General features: G+C 48.8%; 1 protein-coding gene across 1 annotated transcript in view; it reads left to right on the top strand.

Moving 5' to 3' along the window:
* Positions 1–24,285, top strand: part of LOC136590988 (WW domain binding protein VOPP1) — a 165,042-nt gene that overhangs the window by 135,298 nt on the left and 5,459 nt on the right. Inside the window, exons 3-4 of the mRNA XM_066588450.1 lie at positions 18,275–18,352; positions 21,356–21,492. Of these exons, the coding sequence (XP_066444547.1) occupies positions 18,275–18,352; positions 21,356–21,492 (215 nt within the window). The remainder of the gene's footprint in view (positions 1–18,274; positions 18,353–21,355; positions 21,493–24,285) is intronic.

The raw sequence follows: 24,285 nt of genomic DNA, 5'->3' as shown, positions 1-24,285 counted from the left end.
TACTTCTGAAAAGCCCTCATTAGCATGGCATACCTTTGCTAAGCACCACACTACCTCCAACAAAGCACAATCACTGCCTGCATGACACTCCACTGACACTTCTCCTGGGTTACATGCTGCCCAACCGCCCCCCCTCCCCCCCCCCCCCACAGCGCACACCAAAGTGTCCCTGGGCAGCCTTCAGCTGCCCTCATGCCACACCACGCTCATGTCTATTTAGAATTGCGTCTGCCATGACGAGGGACCGCAGGCACACACTGCAGAGGTTGGCACGGCTAGGCAGCGACCCTCTTTAAAAGTGGCGGAGCGATAGACCACAATGCTGTACAGAAGCAATGAGAAATAGAATCCTGTGCCACCGCCATCAGGAGCTGCACACGTGGGCATAGCAATGGGGAACCTATGTGCCACACACTATTCATTCTGTCAAGGTGTCTGCATGCCCCAGTCAGACCGGGCTTTTTAATTCATAGACACAGGCAGGTACAACTCCCTATTGTGAAGTCCCTGTCGACCCACAGCATGGGTGGCTCCCTGGAACCCACCGGCGGTACACAGAAATATCCCATTGCATTGCCCAACACAGCTGAGGTAGTAATGTCGTGCTTAATGCAGGTGGGCTCCGGCCCACACTGCATGCCCCAGTCTGACTGGGGTTCTTTATAAGTGTACAGATGTAGTAAAAACTCCGTGTGCACCTACAGCATGGGTGGGTGCCAGGAAGCCACCGGCGGTACATAGCAATATCCCATTGCATTGCCCAACACAGCTGAGGTAGTAATGTTGTGCTTAACCCTTTCCAATCCAATTTGTATATGGTTTTCCTAGGGGGCTTACTCTTTTTCTGCTGTTATACAACGGCGCTATATGCTGGCTAAAGCCAGTACTGCATGAGCTGACACGTAGGATAGGCTCCGACAGCAGAGAGGCTGGCAATATACAGTAAGAGAACCCCGACGGACGTCTACCAACAACGGAGCTGTACAGCCTTAAACCCTAATGTCTTCACAGGTCACACAGTGGACTGGAAAGGGTTAATGCAGGTGGGTTTCGGCCCACACTGCATGCCCCAGTCAGACTGGGGTTCTTTACAAGTGGACACATGTAGGTTAAACTCCCTGTGGACCCACTGCCTGGGTGGGTGCCAGGAAGCCACCGGCGGTACATAGAAATATCCCATTGCATTGCCCAACACAGCTGAGGTAGTAATGTCGTGCGTAATACAGGTGGGCTTCGGCCCACACTGCATGCCCCAGTCAGACGGGTTCTTTAGAAGTGTACAGATGTATTAAAAACTCAGTGTGCACCTACAGCATGGGTGGCTCCCTGGAACCCACCGGCGGTACATAAAAATATCCCATTGCATTGCCCAACACAGCTGAGGTAACGTCAGCTGTAATGCAGGTGGGCTAAAAATTAATTTGATTACACTGTAGGCGAGGGCCCACAAAAATTGCTGTATCAACAGTACTAATGTACATCCCAAAAATTGGCCATGGCCAGCCAAGAGGGCAGGTGAAACCCATTAATCGCTTTGGTTAATGTGGCTTAAGTGGTAACTAGGCCTGGAGGCAGCCCAGTGTAACGAAAAATTGGTTCAAGTTAAAGTTCCAACGCTTTTAAGCGCATTGAAACTTATAAAAATTGTTCTGAAAAATTATTTGAGTGAGCCTTGTGGCCCTAAGAAAAATTGCCCGTTCAGCGTGATTACGTGAGGTTTCAGGAGGAGGAGCAGGAGGAGGAGGAGGAGGAATATTAGACACAGATTGATGAAGCAGAAATGTCCCCGTTTTGGATGGTGAGAGAGAACGTAGCTTCCATCCGCGGGTGCAGCCTACGTATTGCTTACGTATCGCTGCTGTCCGCTGGTGGAGAACAGAAGTCTGGGGAAATCCAGCCTTTGTTCATCTTGATGAGTGTTAGCCTGTCGGCACTGTCGGTTGACAAGCGGCTACGCTTATCTGTGATGATTCCCCCAGCCGCACTAAACACCCTCTCCGACAACACGCTAGCCGCAGGACAAGCAAGCACCTCCAGGGCATACAGCGCTAGTTCAGGCCACGTGTCCAGCTTCGACACCCAGTAGTTGTAGGGGGCAGAGGCGTCACCAAGGATGGTCGTGCGATCCGCTACGTACTCCCTCACCATCCTTTTACAGTGCTCCCGCCGACTCAGCCGTGACTGGGGAGCGGTGACACAGTCTTGGTGGGGAGCCATAAAGCTGGCCAGGCCCTTAAAGACTGTTGCACTGCCTGGGATGTACATGCTGCTCGATCTACGCACATCCCCTGCTACCTTGCCCTCGGTACTGCGCCTTCTGCCACTAGCGCTGTCGGCTGGGAATTTTACCATCAGCTTGTCCGCAAGGGTCCTGTGGTATAGCAACACTCTCGAACCCCTTTCCTCTTCGGGAATCAGAGTGGGCAGGTTCTCCTTATACCGTGGATCGAGCAGTGTGTACACCCAGTAATCCGTAGTGGCCAGAATGCGTGCAACGCGAGGGTCACGAGAAAGGCATCCTAACATGAAGTCAGCCATGTGTGCCAGGGTACCTGTACGCAACACATGGCTGTCTTCACTAGGAAGATCACTTTCAGGATCCTCCTCCTCCTCCTCCTCCTCCTCCTCCTCCTCCTCAGGCCATACACGCTGAAAGGATGACAGGCAATCGGCCGGTGTACCGTCAGCAGCGGCCCAAGCTGTCTCTTCCCCCTCCTCCTCATCCTCCTCATGCTCCTCCTCCTCCTCCTGTACGCGCTGAGAAATAGACAGGAGGGTGCCCTGACTATCCAGCGGCATACTGTCTTCCCCCGCCCCCGTTTCCGAGCGCAAAGCAGCTGCCTTTATGGTTTGCAGGGAATTTCTCAAGATGCATAGCAGAGGAATGGTGACGCTAATGATTGTAGCATCGCCGCTCACCACCTGGGTAGACTCCTCAAAATTACCAAGGACATGGCAGATGTCTGCCAACCAGGCCCACTCTTCTGAAAGGAATTGAGGAGGCTGACTCCCACTGCGCCGCCCATGTTGGAGTTGGTATTCGACTATAGCTCTACGTTGTTCATAGAGCCTGGCCAACATGTGGAGCGTAGAGTTCCACCGTGTGGGCACGTCGCACAGCAGTCGGTGCACTGGCAGCTTAAAGTGATGTTGCAGGGTGCGCAGGGTGGCAGCGTCCGTGTGGGACTTGCGGAAATGTGCGCAGAGCCGGCGCGCCTTTACGAGCAGGTCTGACAAGCGTGGGTAGCTTTTCAGAAACCGCTGAACCACCAAATTAAAGACGTGGGCCAGGCATGGCACGTGCGTGAGGCTGCCAAGCTGCAGAGCCGCCACCAGGTTACGCCCGTTGTCACACACGACCATGCCCGGTTGGAGGCTCAGCGGCGCAAGCCAGCGGTCGGTCTGCTCTGTCAGACCCTGCAGCAGTTCGTGGGCCGTGTGCCTCTTATCGCCTAAGCTGAGTAGTTTCAGCACGGCCTGCTGACGCTTGCCCACTGCTGTGCTGCCACACCGCGCGACACCGACTGCTGGCGACATGCTGCTGCTAACACATCTTGATTGCGAGACAGAGGAGGAGGAGGAGGAGGGTGCTTTAGTGGAGGAAGCATACACCTCCGCAGATACCACCACTGAGCTGGGGCCCGCAATTCTGGGGGTGGGTAGGACGTGAGCGGTCCCAGGCTCTGACTCTGTCCCAGCCTCCACTAAATTCACCCAATGTGCCGTCAGGGAGATGTAGTGGCCCTGCCCGCCTGTGCTTGTCCACGTGTCCGTAGTTAAGTGGACCGTGGCAGTAACCGCGTTGGTGAGGGCGCGCACAATGTTGCGGGAGACGTGGTCGTGCAGGGCTGGGACGGCACATCGGGAAAAGTAGTGGCGACTGGGAACTGAGTAGCGCGGGGCCGCCGCCTCCATGATACTTTTGAAGGACTCAGTTTCCACAACCCTATACGGCAGCATCTCAAGGCTGATGAATTTTGCTATGCGGACGGTTAACGTTTGAGCGTGCGGGTGCGTGGCGGCGTACTTGCGCTTGCGCTCGAACACTTGCGCAAGCGACGGCTGAACGGTGCGCTGAACTACACTGCTGGATGGGGCCGAGGACAGCAGAGATGAGGGTGTGGGTGCAGGCCATGAGGCGGTAGTGCCTGTGTCCTGAGAGGGGGGTTGCATCTCAGTGGCAGGTTGGGGCACAGGGGGAGAGGCAGGGGTGCAAACCGGAGGCGGTGAACGGCCTTCGTCCCACCTTGTGGGGTGCTTGGCCATCATATGTCTGCGCATGGTGGTGGTGGTGAGGCTGTTGGTGTTGGCTCCCCGGCTGAGCTTTGCGCAACAAAGGTTGCACACCACTGTTCGTCGGTCGTCAGGCGTCTCTGTGAAAAACTGCCAGACCTTAGAGCACCTCGGCCTCTGCAGGGTGGCATGGCGCGAGGGGGCGCTTTGGGAAACACTTGGTGGATTATTCGGTCTGGCCCTGCCTCTACCCCTGGCCCTGGCCACCGCACTGCCTCTTGCAACCTGCCCTGCTGATGCCCTTGACTCCCCCTCTGAAGACCTGTCCTCCTGAGTAAGCGTTGCACACCAGGTGGGGTCAGTCACCTCATCGTCCTGCTGCTCTTCCTCCGAATCCTCTGTGCGCTGCTCCCTTGGACTTACTGCCCTTACTACTACCTCACTGCAAGACAACTGTGTCTGATCGTCATCGTCCTCCTCACCCACAGAAAGTTGTTGAGACAGTTGGCGGAAGTCCCCAGCCTCTTCCCCCGGACCCCGGGAACTTTCGAATGGTTGGGCATCAGTGACGATAAACTCCTCTGGTGGGAGAGGAACCGCTGCTGCCCAATCTAAGCAGGGGCCCGAGAACAGTTCCTGGGAGTGTTCCCGCTCCTGAGCAGGTGTCATTGTAGTGGTGTGAGGAGGCTGGGAGGAAGGAGGAGCAGCAGACAGAGGATTCGGATTTGCAGCAGTGGACGGCGCAGAACTGCGTGTTGACGATAGGTTGCTCGAAGCACTTTCTGCCATCCAGGACAGGACCTGCTCACACTGCTCATTTTCTAATAACCGTCTCCCGCGTGGACCCATTAATTGGGCGATGAATGTGGGGACGCCAGAAACGTGCCTCTCTCCTAATCGCGCAGCAGTCGGCTGCGACACACCGGGATCAGGAGCTCGGCCTGTGCCCACACCCTGACTTGGCCCTCCGCGTCCTCGGCCGCGTCCACGTCCTCTAGGCCTACCCCTACCCCTCAGCATGCTGTATTACCAGTGATTTGATTTCACAGGCAGGAAATAAATTGGCGCAAGACTGCAGGCCAAATATAATTTTTTCCCTTTTTGGAAAACGAAAGGCCCCACTGCCTCTAGTGAATGAATAATCTAAGTTTAATAACTGTGCTGTGTCCCTGCTAATGTGTCACAGAACGTGAGGGTAGCAGAGTTATTATAACTCTGGCAGAGCAGGTATTTTTTTTCCCAATTAAGGAAAGCAAATGGCGAAGCCAGCAGTAAAGCGTAGCTGGGTGCGTATGATTTAGCAATGTTTTTCACGCAGCTCACACGTGTCCACCGCCCGTAAGGACGGACAGAGGCTGGACAAATAGATTTGTTTTCACTTGTTTTTCCACCAAAAGGCAGCACTGCGTATATTCAATGAACATGAGAAGTTTAATAACTGTGCTGTGTCCCTGCTAATGTGTCACAGAACGTGAGGGTAGCAGAGTTATTATAACTCTGGCAGAGCAGGTATTTTTTTTCCCAATTAAAGGGGTTGTCTCGCGGCAGCAAGTGGGTCTATACACTTCTGTATGGCCATATTAAAGGGGTTGTCCCGCGCCGAAACGGGTTTTTTTTTTTTTCAACCCCCCCCCCCGTTCGGCGCGAGACAACCCCGATGCAGGGAGGTAAAGAAAGCTCACCGGAGCGCTTACCTGAATCCCCGCGCTCCGGTGACTTCTCTACTCACCGCTGAAGATGGCCTCTTCCTCCGTGGACCGCAGCTCTTCTGTGCGGTCCACTGCCGATTCCAGCCTCCTGATTGGCTGGAATCGGCACGTGACGGGGCGGAGCTACACGGAGCTACACGGAGCCCCATAGAAGACTGCAGAAGACCCGGACTGCGCAAGCGCGGCTAATTTGGCCATCGGAGGGCGAAAATTAGTCGGCACCATGGAGACGAGGACGCCAGCAACGGAACAGGTAAGTATAAAACTTTTTATAACTTCTGCATGGCTCATAATTAATGCACAATGTACATTACAAAGTGCATTATTATGGCCATGCAGAAGTGTACAGACCCACTTGCTGCCTCGGGACAACCCCTTTAATGCACTTTGTAATATACATCGTGCATTAAATATGAGCCATACAGAAGTTATTCACTTACCTGCTCCGTTGCTAGCGTCCCCGTTGCCATGGTTCCGTCTAACTTCGGTGTCTTCTTGCTTTTTTAGACGCGCTTGCGCAGATGCATCTTCTCCCTTCGGCTGGTCTTGGAAGCATCGGCGTTTTGGCTCCGCCCCCTTTTCGCGTCATCGCGTAGCTCCGCCCCCGTCATGTGCCGATTCCAGCCAATCAGGAGGCTGGAACCGGCACACGTCATGGGGCGGAGCTACGTGATGATGCGTACAAGGGGGCGGAGCCAAAACGCCGATGCTGCCGAGCGGAGCCGAAGGGAGAAGAAGGGAGAAGACGGATCTGCGCAAGCGCGTCTAAAAAGGCAAGAAGACACCGAAATTAGACGGAACCATGGCGACGGGGACGCTAGCAACGGAGCAGGTAAGTGAATAACTTCTGTATGGCTCATATTTAATGCACGATGTATATTACAAAGTGCATTAATATGGCCATACAGAAGTGTATAGACCCACTTGCTTTCGCGAGACAACCCCTTTAAGGAAAGCAAATGGCGAAGCCAGCAGTAAAGCGTAGCTGGCTGCGTATGATTTAGCAATGTTTTTCACGCAGCTCACACGTGTCCACCGCCCGTAAGGACGGACACAGGCTGGACAAATAGATTTGTTTTCACTTGTTTTTCCACCAAAAGGCAGCACTGCGTATATTCTATGAATAATAACTGTGTTGTGGCCCTGCCTATACAATTCTTTCCCTGCAGTATCAATGGAGGGTGGAATGCTCTGCAGAGGCGATTTTGAGAAGCCCAAAAAAAATGCAGCACAGCTAACAGCAGCCTGGACAGTACTGCACACGGATAAATATGGCCCTAGAAAGGACCGTTGAGGTTCTTGAAGGCTACACTCACTCCTAACACTCTCCCTGCCTATGCAGCACTTCTGTCCCTAATGCCAGGTGCAACGCTCTGCAGAGCCGATTTTGAGAAAAAAAAAATGCCACTGCTAACAGCAGCCAACACACAGCTATCAGTGGCCCTAATAAGGACCTTTGGGGGGTCTTGAAGCCTACACTAACTACCAATTCTTTCCCTACAGCAGCTCCGGTATAAACAGCACTGTCCCTCATCTAACTCACCAGGCATCTGAGGCGAGCCGCGGGAGGGGCCGACTTTTATATTAGGCGAACACCTGATCTCGCCAGCCACTCACAGCAGGCTGGTGGTATAGGGCTTAAACGTTGCAGGGGGAAGTTGTAATGCCTTCCCTGTCTTTCAATTGGCCAGAAAAGCGCGCTAACGTCTCAGGGAAGGAAGTGAAAGTAACCAGAACACCGCATGGTGTTCGTTACGAATAACGAACATCCCGAACACCCTAATATTCGCACGAATATCAAGCTCGGACGAACGCGTTCGCTCATCTCTAGTAATAAACTAGATGTATTACGCAGCTGTAGTGACTTTAAAGGGGTTGTCTTGAGGAAGCAGTGAAATTTTTTTTTTGCCCAGTCCCCCTTTATTAAGCATACATTACTAAGCCCCCCTGTAAATGACTTTTCTAGCCGGTTTCTACTTACAGTTCCAGCGTTTCAGCAACTTATAAAAAGTTTCCCCAAGATGGCCGCCGACTCTTTTCCCGTCGCTTGCTGTAGCCCGACGTGCGCGCTCCCGAGACGCTACCAGCTGTGTCTCCCTGACAACCAGACGCCCCGCAGCCGCCAACCGGACCCACCGCGGCCGCCGACCACGGCACACGCTCTTGCGCCACAGTCACCCACCGCCAGGCAGCAGGTAACCGACGCTAGGCCCCGGCTCCCCCGCGCTAGGCCCCGGCTCCCCCGCGCTAGGCCCCGGCTCCCCCGCGCTAGGCCCCGGCTCCCCCGCGCTAGGCCCCGGCGCCACAGCGGTAGGCCCCGGGGCCCAGCGGTAGGCTCCGGGGCCACAGCGGCAGTCCGTCACTCGTCACCCCCGTAAGTCCGTCACCCATCACTTACCTGGGCGGCTGGGCGGCTTCTCGGCACGGCTGGGCGGCTTCTCGGCACGGCTGGGCGGCTTCTCGGCTGGGCTACTGGGCGGCTCAAGTTTCTGCACCTTCCTCTAACAGAGGATGGTAGCAGAATGGCCAGTCCAGCGCGCTCCCGAGAAGTTCCAGCTCGTCTGCGCATGCGCAGAAGAGCTGTAGCGGCGAGCACGCTGAAGCGGATCGTGCTCAGAGCAGAAGACCGGACTGCGCAAGCGCGTCTAAAAAAGCAAGCCGCCAGCGAAATTAGACGGAACCATGGAGACGAGGACGCCAGCAACGGAGCAGGTAAGTGAATAACTTCTGTATGGCTCATATTTAATGCACGATGTATATTACAAAGTGCATTAATATGGCCATACAGAAGTGTATAACCCCACTTGATTTCGCGAGACAACCCCTTTAACTCTTAGAGGCTAATGGTTGCATAATCTTATTATAGTAATTGCTGGACAATGGCATGGTGAAAGATGTGTGTGTGGTGTATAATGTTGACTTGGCACAAAGTTCCACAAGCAGCTTCTTAAAGAGTTAAGTCACATTCCAATACTGAAGAAGAGTATCAAGCCCCCACCCTCCAACTTCTCCAACAAAGGAAATTCCTTCAGCCTGGCCACATGTTGATAAAACAAAGGCTTGCTTATACACTGTACTTGAGAGAAGGTGGGCAGGAAGGAGGGGGGATTCTATATGATCCGACAAATGAGAATCCTATATGTTACTGATGTAATCTGTTGCACGCCCAAAAAGGGCAGGTATCATGTGTTTCAATAAAGATAGGACTCTGAAGATCATAAGGCAGAGCTGGTCAGGATTCAAGGCTGATGACTTGTGTCTGAACTGCTTTCTTTCATTATGTGTGCACACTATACAATTTGGAACCTACAGAATACCCTGAAACCTGCTGGAGGAAAATATTATCCAGATCAGTAGAGCCTTATGTGGTACAAAGTGTTAAGGCAGCAGGAATGCAGTCTTAAGCTCTTGCTCTCGACCTAAAGGTTGCAGGTTCAATCCCCGCATGGTTCAGGCAGCCACTCAAAGTTGACTCAGCCTTCCATTCTTTTGATTTTGGTAAAATCCAGCTTGGTGGGGGGTAATAAATAAATTACCTGAAAGTGTTACAGAATAATATACAAATACCAAGATTTATTTTAATTTAACAAGCAAATGCCACTTGGCGGCCACAGATTTTTATTAACCCGATATGGTCCCAGTAAGGTCGCCTGCAGATGGCCGGGTCGGATCCCGTTATGAGAATTCTCATAGCAATACCCGACCCGAGCCCTTGCAGGCACCAATGCATGCGCAGAGCGGAGCCAGCAGCTGGAGAGCGCATGCCTCAATTTGTTTTCCGTGCGGACAAATTGTGGACATCTGCATAGGATTGCGTTTTCTAACGCAATTTTATGGCAGCTTCCACGAGCACAAATTCTGTGGGTAATCCCGCCGCGGAATTTCTGCCCATGTGCAGGGGACCTAAGTTTACAGCACTCGGCCTGGGCATTAATCCTGGCCGATAATAAAAATATCGCACGTGATTAAAGTTCCTGCAATGGTGGAGGACCCAGCAGAGGAGGCGGAAGCGTTTTTTAACCACTTCTGCCCTCTCTTGTGCAGGTTGCATAGCACTCAATGAGCACTGTGTAGAAAATATAGAAAGCAGAAGTGCAGCTTCTGCTATTCAACCTAGCGATTGCCTGACCGCCAGGTTTCCCCTGCCACGGCAGAGCTGCAGGGTCCTAACAGACCCAGATAAACTCTGTTAGTGACTACTGCCAAACTAGGGGGATATTTTCCTATGTAACTGGGGCTCCTATGTGTGCAGCTCCTATGGATGCCCCAGCTACAGTGGAAAAGTGTGACATTAAAAAAAAGACCATGGGAATGACCCCCAGAGGTCTTACATGATGTCATGGGGGACAAAGATGGAAAAAACAATAGTTACAAAAATAAGTTTAAAAAAAATTATAAAATAAATACATATATAAAAAAGAAAGTGACCGACTGACAACTAAAACAGTTGCAATATGGACCCTGTAGTCCAAGACTATACAAATATCCTATCAAACCATCCAAAACAAAATAAGGAACCCAATTACTGTACTTTATTTTACTGCAAATATAATAATTTTATAAATAAACTATAAATTTAAAAATCCTTTTTAGCTGCACCCCTAATAGAAAAAAAAACTGGAAAAAAATGAGTGAAAACAGATTTAAATAAATAGTATCCCCAGTACGCACGAATATAAATGCATAAGAGGCACAGCTCGCTGCACCATGTGACGCTACAATCATGCTGTATATTAGGTTGCGGTACGTTGCGCCATCTTGTTGTATGTAACCTCTTAATTTGTAGCTACACGATGTTGTTGGCGCACTTCCTTCACCCTACTTAGTCCAAAATGTCCTTTGACCTTGTTTAAAGGACCCTGTTTGCCAGTATTCACGGATAATGAGCAAACGCTGTTCGACTGAGTACAAGTTTGCGGCATGCTGAGGCAGACGGCTGTTTGGCTGTACATTGTGCCTACTGCCCGCTCATTGTCATCGTACATAGGGAACCATACAACAATCAACAGTTATTGAGGAATGTTTGAGAGAATCGCTGCGGACTCCTCCAATATTGCGTGCTGTAATAACCATATTCTGAGTAATATGGGTCTGTATGGCGTCCTTGTGGAGTCTGCTTTTTAATCGGATTCCACTTGGGCAAAGAAAAGCCGTCAGCATGCTGCGGCCCCGAGCGCTGGTTGGATGACGCAGAGCTCTCATTCACCAAATAACCCTTCCATACACGGCCCATGAAATAGCTCCGGAAACTGCTCAAATAAGTTAAACAGATGGGCATATGCTTGCCGCTACAGAGCGTAGTTGTGCACGAACTGGGGTTTGTTTGTTTTTTTTTGGACCATTCAAACTTCACGCTATAGTGCGCAAGTTTGAAAAAAAAAAGCGTGAAGATCATCCTGCCTGTAGTATGAACTACATGTGTGGAAGATGGGGCAAGTCCTGTCTGTTCTCACCCGTACTATTAACAGGTGAGAATACCGCGAGTGAAAACGCAACCATTGAAATCATGGACTTTCACGACTGCATAATAGGGGTAAATCACTCTCATCTGTTTAAGCCCCAAGGGCTTCTACACACGTTTTCTTGCGCAGTTTTTTAATGCGATTTTGCTGCGTTTTCTTAATACGAAAGTCAATGTTTCGCATTGCAATTTCCGTGCGACGCGTTTTTAACATTAGAATATCCTATTGATTTTCGCATTAAAAAACGCGTCAAAATGACATGAAAAAAGGGTACCTAAGGGCGCCTTCACAGAATTATGAAGCCAATGATTTTTAATGGTTTCCTTCACATTTGCGATGTTTTCACTCCTGCGATGTTGCAAGAAAAAAAATCCACCCTGTCGTATCGTACTGCGTTTAGTTTTTTCTTTTATCTCCTCATTTTCGTGTGATGCGTTTTTAACATTAGAAAGCCCTATTGACTTTTGTGCTTTAAATTTGTGGTAAAACCGCACAAAAAAAACATGCGAGACAATTGCGCCTTTCCCTATGTAGCCTTCTTTTTATCACATAGCAATGTGATGCGATTTTAACATTAGAAAGCCCTATTGACTTTTGCGATAAAAAAAATTGCATGTTTTTCTCACGGGCGGCAGCGATGGGATCTGAGATGCAATTTTGCTGTGAATTTCACGGTCGCCTGTGTGAAATTAGCCTACGTATTAATGTCAGTGTTTGAAGCAGACGTCTTAAGGAACTCCCCCCTCCCACGTGTCTCCGTATGGCACCTGTGCACTTGGCTTCGCCAGGTGCATGGACCCATATGATTCTTCTAGAGTGGTATACCTCGGAAATCACAGCAGCATGAAAGCTTGCTGCAGAGTGCTGGGAAATATCCACACGGGATGCATGAATGAGCAGGACTTGCAGTAGTGGATGGAAGTGTCCTGAGTTATTTATGGCCCTCCATGCTACATTAACCCGGCAGATATACTGTAACAGTAGTGCTTGGTAGACGCACGCAACATGGGAATCAAGATGGACAGACAGACGGATGAGAACTTTATTAACAATTTAGCTGCTAGAAAGAATTGAAAGCCTACTTTGGGCTTCACACTTGCGAGGCTTGTCATCTGGGTAACATCAGACATGAGGTCAGTAATGATTTTTGGAGGAGGGAAGAAGTCAAGACTCGTGTGGCGCAGACTGCTAAGGCAGCAGAAATGCAGTCCTAAATTCTCGCTCATGACCTGAAGGTTGCAAGCTCAATCCCACCATGGTTCAGGTAGCCAGCTCAAGGTTGAGTCAGCCCTCCATCCTTCCAAAGTCAGCTTGGTGGTGGGGGGGATAAATAAATTACCCAAAAGTGCTGCAGAATAAGTTGACGCTATACCAATAACAGGATTTTAGATTCCTTCATCTTAATATGGAAAGTTTGCATGCTTGTGAAGAAAAGGATTGTCTAATGTTGAAGGTTGTGCTAACATGCACAATCCTTTTTAGGATGTGGAACCTGGGCGATCGCATAACGTCCCTCTCCTGGTACAAACAGCTGATATTGCTGGGGGAAGCTACAGCCACTCTGTAATTATAAGGACGACACACGGGAGTCACCCTTACGGAAGAGCACTGTCTACGATGTTCATGTGCTCTAATAGGACATATGAATAGGAGATCTTGTCTTGCCACAACGAGCGTTCTTACAAGGCTATTTTGCCGCGATAAAACGTTGGCTGAAAATCACGACTGTGTGAACCAATGGATTCCAATGCATTCATTCGCATGGTCGATTTTTGGAGGCTTGAAAAAATCGCATTGTTAAATTGCAAAATTGACGACCCTTTTCGGTCGCCAATTTTTCATGCTGCGTCAAAAGATAGGTCTTGACCTATCTTTTGACGAAAAATGCAAGAGGCTCTCATAGACTCCTATGTGAGCTGGAGTAAAAGTGAGAGGAAGGGAGTTTTCCTACCTCCAGCACTCGGGAGAGAAGACAGCTGCCTGTATTTAAGCATTAGAGATGATTATGAGAACTTCTGCTGACCGCCGGAGTTACGCGCTGCAGTGTTTTTTTTTCCCTGCAATACACCCATATGAATGGATGAGAAAACACTAATTAATTTCAGGACTCGATCATGGCTATTCTCCATTGGTTGCAACACTCATGTATATGAGGCCGTAAAGTGATACCAACATCTTGTGCAGGTTTTCCTGTTTTTAGAAGGACTTAAAGGAGTTGTCTCATCATAGCCCCATTCATATGGATACTGTTACATAGTAACATAGTATGTTATGTTATTATTAGAGATGAGCGAACGTACTCGTCCGAGCTTGATGCTCGGGCGAATATTAGGGTGTTCGGGATGTTCGTTATTCGTAACGAACACCACACGATGTTCGGATGTTCGGGTTACTTTAACTTTCTTCCCTGAGAAATCTTTTCTATATGCGCTCAATGGGGCCGGCGGCAGCAGCGCCAACCCCATTGAGAACATATAGAAGACAAATCCTTCTTCTCTGCCACAGCTGTAACAGCTGTGACAGAGAAGAACGATGTTTGCCCATTGAATTCAATGGAACCGGCAATACAGCTGACTCCACTGAATGCAATGGGCTGCCGGCGATCCCGGGATGAATTGTCGGAAAGGGCTTAAATATATAAGCCCTTCCCTGCAATTCATCCAGAAATGTGTAAAAATAAAAAATATATATATACTCACCTGGTGCCAGCAGACGGAGTTCAGCGCGGCAGGCTGCAGTTCTCCTGAACTGCTCTGAACAGCTGTGAGTAGTATTCAGCAGCCGGGGATTTAAAATCCCCGCCTGCTGAATAAGATGCCTCTGATTGGTCACAGCCTGACCAATCAGAGGCCAGCCCTCACTCACACCCATTCATGAATTCATGAATGGGTGAGTGAGGGCTGTCTCTGATTGGCTTAAGGCCTCTGCAGCGGGTCCCTCCTGCCCCGCGGACATGAGCGCTGAAAATAAGAATAAATTAGAATAAACTCACCTCCCATCCGCTCCGTTTCTTCTCTTCGCGGCGGCGTCATCTTCTCTCGTCGCGGCCGGATCTTCATTCTTCGGCTCGGCGGATGTGCATGATGACGTCGGTGACGTGCCCCGCGCATGCGCCGGGCCGAAGCAAAATGATCCGGCCGCGTCGGAGAGAAGATGGCGCGGCGCCGAAGAGAAGAAACGGAGCGGGTAAGTAAAATATGATTTTTGTGTCCCGCGGATCCGGACGGCTTCCATAGGCTTCAATAGAAGCCCGCGGGAGACCCGCATGAAAATGGAGCATGGTCCAGATTTTTTCATGCTCCATTTTTTTTTAAATCACTTTTATTGACCATCCGCAGGTATTTATCTACCCGCGGGTGGTCAATGCATCCCTATGGGGTGCGGATCCGCGCGCGGGAGAAGAGTTAAAATCCGCTGCGGATTTTAATTCTTCTTTTCCCCGTGGACATGAGCCCTAATAGTGGGACCTGTGAACTTGAGATGCAGCCCAACATGTAGCCCCTCGCCTGCCCTATCCGTTGCTGTGTCGTTCCCATCACTTTCTTGAATTGCCAAGATTTTCACACATGAAAACCTTAGCGAGCATCGGCGAAATACAAAAATGTTCCGGTCGCCCATTGACTTCAATGGGGTTCGTTATTCGAAACGAACACCCGAACATCGTGGGAAGTTCGTTTCGAATAACGTGAACCCGAACATTTTGGTGTTCGCTCATCTTTAGTTATTATGTGTTTATCCCAGGCTGGTTCTAGGCTCTAGCACCCTGTTGTACCACCTCTATCTTGGATACCAGATGTGATACGGGCAGGCATGGAGGCTCTAGTACCCTGTTGTACCAATTCTAGCTTGGATACAAGATGTGATAGAGGTAGGCATGAAGGCTCTAGTACCCTGTTGTACTGCCTTTAGCTTGGATATAAATTGTAATATGGGCATGGAGGCTCTAGTACCCTGTTGTCCCACCTCTAGCTTGGATGCAAGATGTGATACAGTTAGGCATGGGGGCTCTAGTAGCCCATTGTACCGCCTCCAGCTTGTATTCAAGATGTGGTACGGGCGGGCATGGAGGCTCTAGTACCCTGTTGAACCATCTTTGACTTGGATACAGCATGTGATACGTAGTGGAACCTGAGGTCCTTATTTGTGGGCAGAATGCAGAAAAATTCAACCTGTGTGAAACAACTGTTAAGGGTCTATTCAGACGGTGCAGTTTTTAATTAGTTAATGCAAAAATCGCGACGTTGAAATCAATGAGAGTGTTGTACCGCGGTTAGTGTGGCCTTTGAAGCGCTGCGTTAATCGCTGTACAACGCGGGCTGTGTGAGAGCAGCCCAAGGCCGGGCTCACACGGCCGTAAGAGTAAAACCTGTGAAGATGGTGGTGGCTTGGCATACTGCCGCGTAAGTCAGCGAAATTGTACTCTGCATGACAATGTAATTGTATATGGGCTGTGGGTATATACACACCCGTAGAGAACAATGGGCTCTATCGCACGTATATACGCAGTAGAATAGAACATGCTGCTGTTGGCAAAGGGAGAAGAAGGGATTCCCTTGCAGTAGCAAATCCTTTCTTCTTCCCTGCAGGGGAACTCCTCCATCGCCACTGAGATGAAGGGAGTTCCCAGCGATGAAGGGAAGCCCTGGGGGAACCAACTTCATCCCTGCGGCGGGGTTTCCCTTTACTGGAGATAGAGAGAGATATGAAGGAACTGCCCGGGGCTTCCCTTCATCTCTCTGGGGGTTCCCTTTATCGCGGGGATGAGGGGACTTCCCGGGAAAGGGCAGGGAAGCCTCCGAGGAGGGTCCCTCATCCCTGCAATGAAGGGAACCCCCAGGGAGATGAAGGGAGTCCCTGGAAGACGTTCCCTTCATCACTGCTGGAGATTCCGTTCATCCCTGCTCGGGACTAACAGGAGTTTACAGGTTTCCTAAGTTTAATGGCTATTACGGTGCATAATACGCACTAAGACGTGCTGCCCCTTCTCACGCACCAATGGGCTCTATTCACTGCATACTACGTACGTAAAAATACACGTGTAATACGCAGTGTATTTACGCTCATGTGAAACAGCCCTAAGTCCTGGAACTTGTCTGACAGCTTAGTTCTTCTATCTATGACCACAACAACATTTATCTTCACTGCGGTCATAAATCAGCTGATGGGACATTCAGACAGGGGAGATAAGTGGTGAAACCTCCCGTGCAGCACAGACACATCTGAAGGAAAAGGCTTTCTGCAGCTTGCTATGGACAATGATCTGTAGAAGTTGCAGAAACCAAATGCTGCACCATTTTAAATTAAACCCTGTTATAACAATGATTTTCAGCCCAAAAAACATGCGTTTTACCAAAAGAGTTGCCCCAAAGGGTGTGTTTAGCCTTTTATTGGATGCAAGAAAAATGGGTACAAATTTTGACAGTTACGAAGTTTATTAAAGGCACAGAAATCAGCAGTTACTAGTAGGAGTAAACAGTCTGTAAAGAGGGGATGCTGCGTATTGGTTACAGTCTCTGTTAAAGGGAAAACAAAGGGTCCTCAGTGTTGGGGATCCAGTGCCGCAGCCCCACAATTCTCCCAGCCTCTGTTGACAGCGGAAGTCAGGTGATCACTGCCTGCCAATCAGAGTCCGCAGCATCACTGCCTGTTCTCCTGGCATCAGTGCTCACATCCTGGGTACCATGATGCCAGGAGTTCAGAATGGTGATGCTGTAGCCTCTGATTGGCAGGCAGTGGTCACTTGACTTCTGCTGTCAACAGAGACCAGGAGAATCATGGGGCTTCTGCATTGGGTACCCTACTGTTTTAAGTCAATTGCCCCTATTTTTTTAAAGTGGATGTGTAACTGGACAATCCCTTTAACTGCATGGGACAACTGAATTAAACAGAATATTGTAGGACTCCCTGATTGACTGTGATCACAATAATCATTTCTAGGGCATTAGTGAGCCTGTGATGCAGGGGTGGGTGTTAGAATGGCGCGGCAGTAGACAGACGGAGCCAAGACAGTTGGTGCAGTTGATGCTTGTGCATTCACGTCACACTTGTGTAGCCAATGCGACCACAATTAGCCCTCGCTGTACACTTCACTGCAGCGCATTTCACAACTCACCATAAGGTGCAAGAAGTAGTCCCAGTTGCAGGTTCAAAGCTTTATATCACTTTGACCCCTAGCGACTAGTATGTTAGTTCTGCCATAATACCAGAAGTCCTAGAACTTTATGAGTCATGGGATGTTATACATTTTCCATACAACTAAGATGTAAATGCAAGCTTACTATCAAGGGGGATGCTAACGATTGCCCATTATTTGATCATCAGATGTGCCCGTGTCACTCATGTGCCATGTGCCACCTGCCGCTAATCACAGGCCTCCGCAGCCTCATGCCATACATGCAGGCATCACCCCTGAGTCCACTGATTGGCTGCAGCTGTCCCCTAGGTGTATAGTATGTCATTGCTGCAACAAAGTACTGTTGGAGACCATCATACCAGTGATGCTGGAGCAGTAAGGGATTTAAAGGGGTTTTCCGGGATACATCGGGGTCAGAGCAGAAGCGCTGCTCCAGCCCGACTAGTGGCCAGTACTCATAACTGCAGGCGCAGCTCTCATTGAAATCAATAGATTTCACTACACAGAGGATAGAGCAGTGCTTCAGCTCCGAATCCGTTGTGTATCCTAGCGGGCTCTACCTGGAAAACCCCTTTAATAGGTGAATATTCCTGATCTTTTTTATTTCGGCAGGTTCCCTGCTGTTTGACATTTCGTTAAAGAAGTCATGGAATATGTTTTAGTACTTTGTCTCTCTTTTAATAACTATATAATATGTATGTCTGTATTGCTAATCATACAGTATACTGCTATTGTAGATGCCGAGCATATGAGGACTGCTGTGGATCAAGATGCTGTGTACGAGCGCTCTCCATCCAGCGGCTATGGTATTTCTGGTAGGTTGAAGAATTACTCAAATATATTGATCAGTGACTATAATCACGTTATGGTATAAGCAGATATTGTATATAGAGCTAATACCAGTTCTACACAGTGATAGTGGTTACAGTGCATTACCTCCAGTGATCAGAGGTCGCATTTTCTCTAACTGGGGTTGTCCGCTTTCATTTTACTCATTAAACTGCCAAATTTCTGCACAGTCTCCCCATCCTGCCACTGTGCGCAATGAACCTCTTAGTACCCCCAATAGTACTAGTGCATCCACTGTGACCCTAAAAAGTAATAATACGCCCTCTTTGGCCATGCAAACTAATATTGTACCCTCTGTCATACCACATACTAACTGTGACACCTCTGTGGCCCCACTTACTATCAGAGCCCCTATCTGAGGCCCCACTTAGTTATAGTGCTCCCTCTATAGCTCTACCTATTTATAGTGCCCCCTCTATGGCTTCACTTATAGTGCCCCCTCTATGGCCCCACTTATTTAAAATGCCCCCTCTATGACCTCACTTAGTTATAGGGCTGCCCTCTGAGGCCCCACTTAGTAGTGTCATCCTACCCCACTGCCGGGCCCCGGCTCCAATAACTCTATAAAGCAGCAGCTGTAGATGCCTCTTATTCACACACATAGGACTTGCTGTACAGAGCATAACTTGGCTTCTCTGCACTTCTCTGGCTCTGAGTACAGTTTGCCTAGAGATGGAGCAAGAAGTCATTGTAGAGAGTGGTCTAGCAAGTCCTGTTTGTGTGTGATGAGGGGCTTTTACTCCAGTGCTCCTGGACTGTATTACTGGAGACTGTCTGAAGTTTCACTGTAAGTGAAATAGTGGGTTGGAGTGGGACCATTTGGTTGCAGTCCCCCTTCCACTTCTCAGCCCCTGTGCAGCTGAACCTGCTGCACAGGCAGTACGTCTTCCCTGGGTCTGACTCTCGCCACCCTTCAAGGGGTCCCAGTGCTCATGCAAGTGCTATGGCCTCTTCAATGTTTACATTGCTTGTGATATTGGTCGTACTGAGAATGCCATAAGTAAAAAAGGAAAAGAATGAATAGGGGCTCACCTCACCAGCAGTGCCTCCGGTATAGGGGTAAAACACAATATCTGTTTCCCTGCGGGAGCTCCGTCCTCAGGTAGCCGTTGGCAATCGGCTAAACTTCATGAGAGGAACCATGGATATGGAGGAGGGCTTCAACCATTAAAAGGATAACTTTATTGCTTAAAACACCTACATCTGACAGGTAAACGCTGAACGTGTTTCGGCCAGACAGTGGCCTTTGTCAACAGCTTTTATAGCGGCTGTTCTCAGTACTGCAGTGCTGTCCAAGCACTTCAGTGGGACAACGCTGCGGTACTCAAAACAGCTGCTATAAAAAGTACGGCATTCTCAGTTCGGACAAGATCACAAACTGATGTGAGCACTGAATTAGCTCCAGAGCTTGGATGAGTTCCATGGCCTCTTCAAACAGCTGATTGACAGTGGTGTCGAGAGTTGAAGCACACTAATCAGATATTGATAGCCTATCCATAGGATAGCCCATTACATTTTAAAACCAAGACCTTTAAAGTGATCCTCCATTCAAAAGCTGAAGGTAGAGAAGAAGATCCCAATTTAGCTGCAAAGGTTAATTTACATATTCCCTATTGATCCAGGTATCCCACTGGGCCTTCTTGCATGGCCTTCTGCCAGTTGACAATTCATTGCACTCACGTAAATCCATCATATATATATTACTATAATAACTATATCTAGAACATAACTCCATGAATGGCGGAGAAAGACAATATTTGGGAATGTCTTGGCAGATGACCTCTTCTGGGATCCACACTGGATTTTGGTTAAAGATGGACTATTTAAGTCTCAAATCCAGTAGCTAACCTCTGTCCCTAGGCTAGGCCTATGTGAATTCTATTGTGACCCTTTTTCAAAGCATTACTTTACAGACATCTGAATATGACTGAGATGTCATGTGGGATCACATTAAGAGGTACCTATAGCTGCAATTTCTTGAAGTAACTTGGTCAGTATCAAATAAGGAGAATTCCTAAGGTCTCTATTAGAGTTGTGTTTTGTTTGTTTAGCATGTACAATGGGACAATTCCTCATTAAGGCCCATTTAGACACAACGATTATCACTCAAAAGCCGTTTTTTGAGTGATAATCGTTGTGTGTAACTGCACTGACATCGTGCAGCTTTCGTTCAGCCGTCGCTCATCGTTGTCTTTCAGCGTGCTGAAAGACGACGATGAGCCTTATCAGGGATTCACAGCGGGATACAGCTGATAGTATTGTTTCAGATGTATCCCGCTCCCCGCTCCCTGATAACAGGCTAGGTATGAGGAACAGAGCGGTCCAGCTCTGTTCTCCATACCTGGAACGGAGCGCTTGGCTGTATAACAGCCGGGCGCTCAGTGCAGAAAACATCTAAATGCAGAAGGCAAGTGGGGACACCCTGCTTGTCTTCTGCATCCTCTGCTGGGAGCGCTCGGCTGTATAACAGCTGGGCCCTCCCAGTGGGGAACAGCTGTATGCAGAAGACAAGTGTGGACAACCCGCTTGTCTTCTGCATTCTCCGCTCCCGGCGCTCAGCTGTAGAACAGCTAGGCGCTCGGAGCGGGGGAACAGCTGTATACAGAAAACAAGTGAGGACACCCCGCTTGTCTTCTGCATCCTCCGCTGGCAACGCAAGGTGATCGCTCATCTTTAGCGATCATCTTGTGCTGTAAATGACGTAAGATGTAAGTCACTTGAGCGTCATCTTTTGATGGCCTAGTGGAATCTGTCACTCATGGGTTATGTTATCTATTTAATGGACATATATTGAAAAACCTCAGAATGTATCAATCAGTTGGATCCCATCTACGCGTATACATCATGGTCTCCATTTAATGTATATGTCTGGAGCTTTTCGTGGCGCAGTTGCTAAACACACTTAAGCAAAAAAAGTCGAAATCTGAGCAGCCCCTAACACAATAACATATTCTGATCTCCTTCTCTAGGTTTCTGCTGATGATGGGAGTTCTATTTTGTTGCGGAGCAGGATTCTTTATTAGAAGGAGAATGTATCCACCATTGCTTGTTGAAGAACCAACATTTAATGTATCTTATACAAGGCAAACACCGGGGCCTCCACCAGGTCTGATCAACATTTCACATCATTTTAGAAGTCATTGTAAGAAAATTATACCGATCGGGTCATGGGTATCAATGGGATTACACACGCTTTAGTTGAAAATATATCTATCAGGTCTTTGCTACTTTTTCTGAAATCTACAAAATGTTGGTATTTCTCAGATAAAGGAGTGTGGTTTCCAATGTTCACCATGTGTGACTGATTTACAAAGGTTTTCTGCCACTATTCCAACTATAAAGGTAGAGGTAAACGTTGTCAGGTAGGGCCTGGCTTACTTCAGTAGGTGAACCAGCCTCCAAAATAAGATGCACACTACAGTCCGGTTACATTCTGGCCAGTATTAGTAAATGTGCCCCAATGTGTTAGGCAAAGCCAAGTATCTGACGACCCGCACTCACATACTAACATGTTGAAAGCTGAACATGAATAATGAAAATGAATCAAATATTAATATTGAGCGTTGGAGCCTTACCACTGCCGTGAACTGAAGGTCCTACTGTTAATACTTTGGAGGTAAATGTACAATATAAAATGCTCTTAAAGGGGTTGTTCATGCTTTAGTAAATGACATTTAACAGACAGAAATCATACAGTTAAAAAAATACTAATGTATATTGTGTTACAAATCTGCAGTTTCTTCCCTTTGGGTCGACTTCAATTTTGAAAACATTTTTTTAACCAGCTTACCATGCATTAAAATAACAAAGTAAGCCATACTTGCCTCTCTTCAGCGCAGAGCCTTCTGCAGTGATTCCAATCTCTGCTGACAGTGGAAGTCAGGTGACTGCTGCAGCCAATCAGAGTCTGTAGCGTTTCTGTGTGTTCTCCTGGCATCAGTGCTCACATCCTCAGCGCCATGATGCCAGGTGTTCGGAATGGGGGGGAAGCAAAGAGAAGCAAGTATGGTTAATTTTGTTATTTCCGTGCATGGCCAGATGGTTACATTTTTTTCGACAATCCCTTTAAGGGTACATAAACAATGTGGTTGTCTGGTATCTAAGACAGATGTGCATGAATATGGAGGGCAGTCTGTGGATAGCTTTATTCTATAAGTCTTTTGACTCCCTGCTAGGGCTGACAGATTAGTGTACACAGTCATCAGGCTGGTACCATGTAATAACATCCACATTGTATATCGTATTGCATTATTCATATAACACATGAGGTCCTGATTTCTTCTATATTTTTATACTTTTTGAAAACACAAAATGCAGTTTTATATGATCATTTCATTTATTAAAGGAAAATGTTATCCAACACTTCTATTACTCTTGTGACCTATATTAATACCAGGTTGAACTGAGCTTTTCTGATAGCTGGGATCAGTCCCTCAGTACTGGGGAAGGAATTTTGCTGCCTCCTTCTTTGTAGAATTGCCTCGATCCAAGGCATTCGCATTTATGGTTTTTTGGTAAAGTAGGATTCATGGCTCTGTCAATTAGAACAAGTTGTTGCGGCCAGGGCCATAGTTGGGGGAGGGGTCACAACTGGGGCATCTGTCCTGGGTGATGAGTCCTGGGGGTCTGCATCGACAGACCAATTACCTTGCCTTAGACCAGACCTGGGCAAAGCACGGCCCGCGGGCCACATCCGGCCCGCTGAATAGCTCGGACCGGCCCGCAAAGAGTGTCATGTCCACGGGGTAAATCGGCCCCGCTACGGATTCTACATGTAGAATCTGCAGCGGGTCCCTCCTGCCCCGCGGACGTGAGCGCTGAAAATAACAATAAAAAGGAATTTACCTATCCGTAGCGGGCGGCGAAGCTCTGCTCTTCCTCACGGCCGGATCTTCTTTTTCGGCCGGCGGATGAATTCCTTACGCCGGCGGCACGTCGCCGGCACGTCGTCGACGTGCCGCGCGCATGCGCCGGGCACATCCGCCGAGCCGAAGCAAGGGAGATGCGGCCGTGAGGAAGAGAAGAGCTTCGCGGCCCGCTGCGGGTGAGTAAATCCTTGAAATTCCTATTTTAGGTCTCCCGCGGATCCGGACGGCTTCCATAGGCTTCAATAGAAGCCCGCGGGAGCCGACCCCGCGGGAGACCCGCACGAAAATGGAGCATGGTCCAGATTTTTTCATGCTCCATTTTTTTTAAAATCCCTTTTATTGACGATCCGCGGGTATTTATCTACCCGCGGGTGGTCAATGCATCCCTATGGGGTGCGGATTTTAAATCTCATTTTGCCCATGGACATGAGCCCTAAGTGATGCCACTGTAACTTCTGAGTGGAGATGGGAGTGCTCCTTATCGCTCCCCTCTCCATTGGCAGACACGGGGGCCGCGCCATAAAACGGGGTGAAACACCGGGTGTTCACCGCGCCGTATTACAGCGCCATTCATTTTCAATGGCGGCCGTATTCTGGCCGCAAATCGGGCGGCTGGAATACAGCCCCATTAAGGCAATGTGCATGGAGCCTTCGTATGTTGGTCTGGCCCTCTAAAACCATTCCAATTTCTCATGTGGCCCCATGGGAAAATTAATTGCCCACCCCTGCCTTAGACATTTAGATAGAGGGCTAAGGCAGCAAATCGGACCTTTTATCCAGGTGAAAGATACTCAAGCTATGACTCTGAAACAGCCAAGCATCTCTGAACCATCACTTTACTGTTACTACCACCACCACGTTTCCCTGTTGATATGATGTTCTTTTTATGGAATGCTGTTTCAGCTTTACGCCAGATAAATCATGGCCTTGGTCATCCAAGAATTTATAGTTTCAACTCAAGGCGGTTCACAAAGCTTAACCTCAGGAAGCTTCAGAGTCATCGTGTTCTCCTCTTAGGTCTACTCTTGGTT

The sequence above is a fragment of the Eleutherodactylus coqui genome, unplaced genomic scaffold, assembly GCF_035609145.1.
Source record: "Eleutherodactylus coqui strain aEleCoq1 unplaced genomic scaffold, aEleCoq1.hap1 HAP1_SCAFFOLD_26, whole genome shotgun sequence".
Taxonomy (NCBI): Eukaryota; Metazoa; Chordata; class Amphibia; order Anura; family Eleutherodactylidae; genus Eleutherodactylus; species Eleutherodactylus coqui.
The sequence above is the reverse complement of the archived record's forward strand: the minus strand, read 5'-3'. Positions and strand labels throughout refer to the sequence as shown.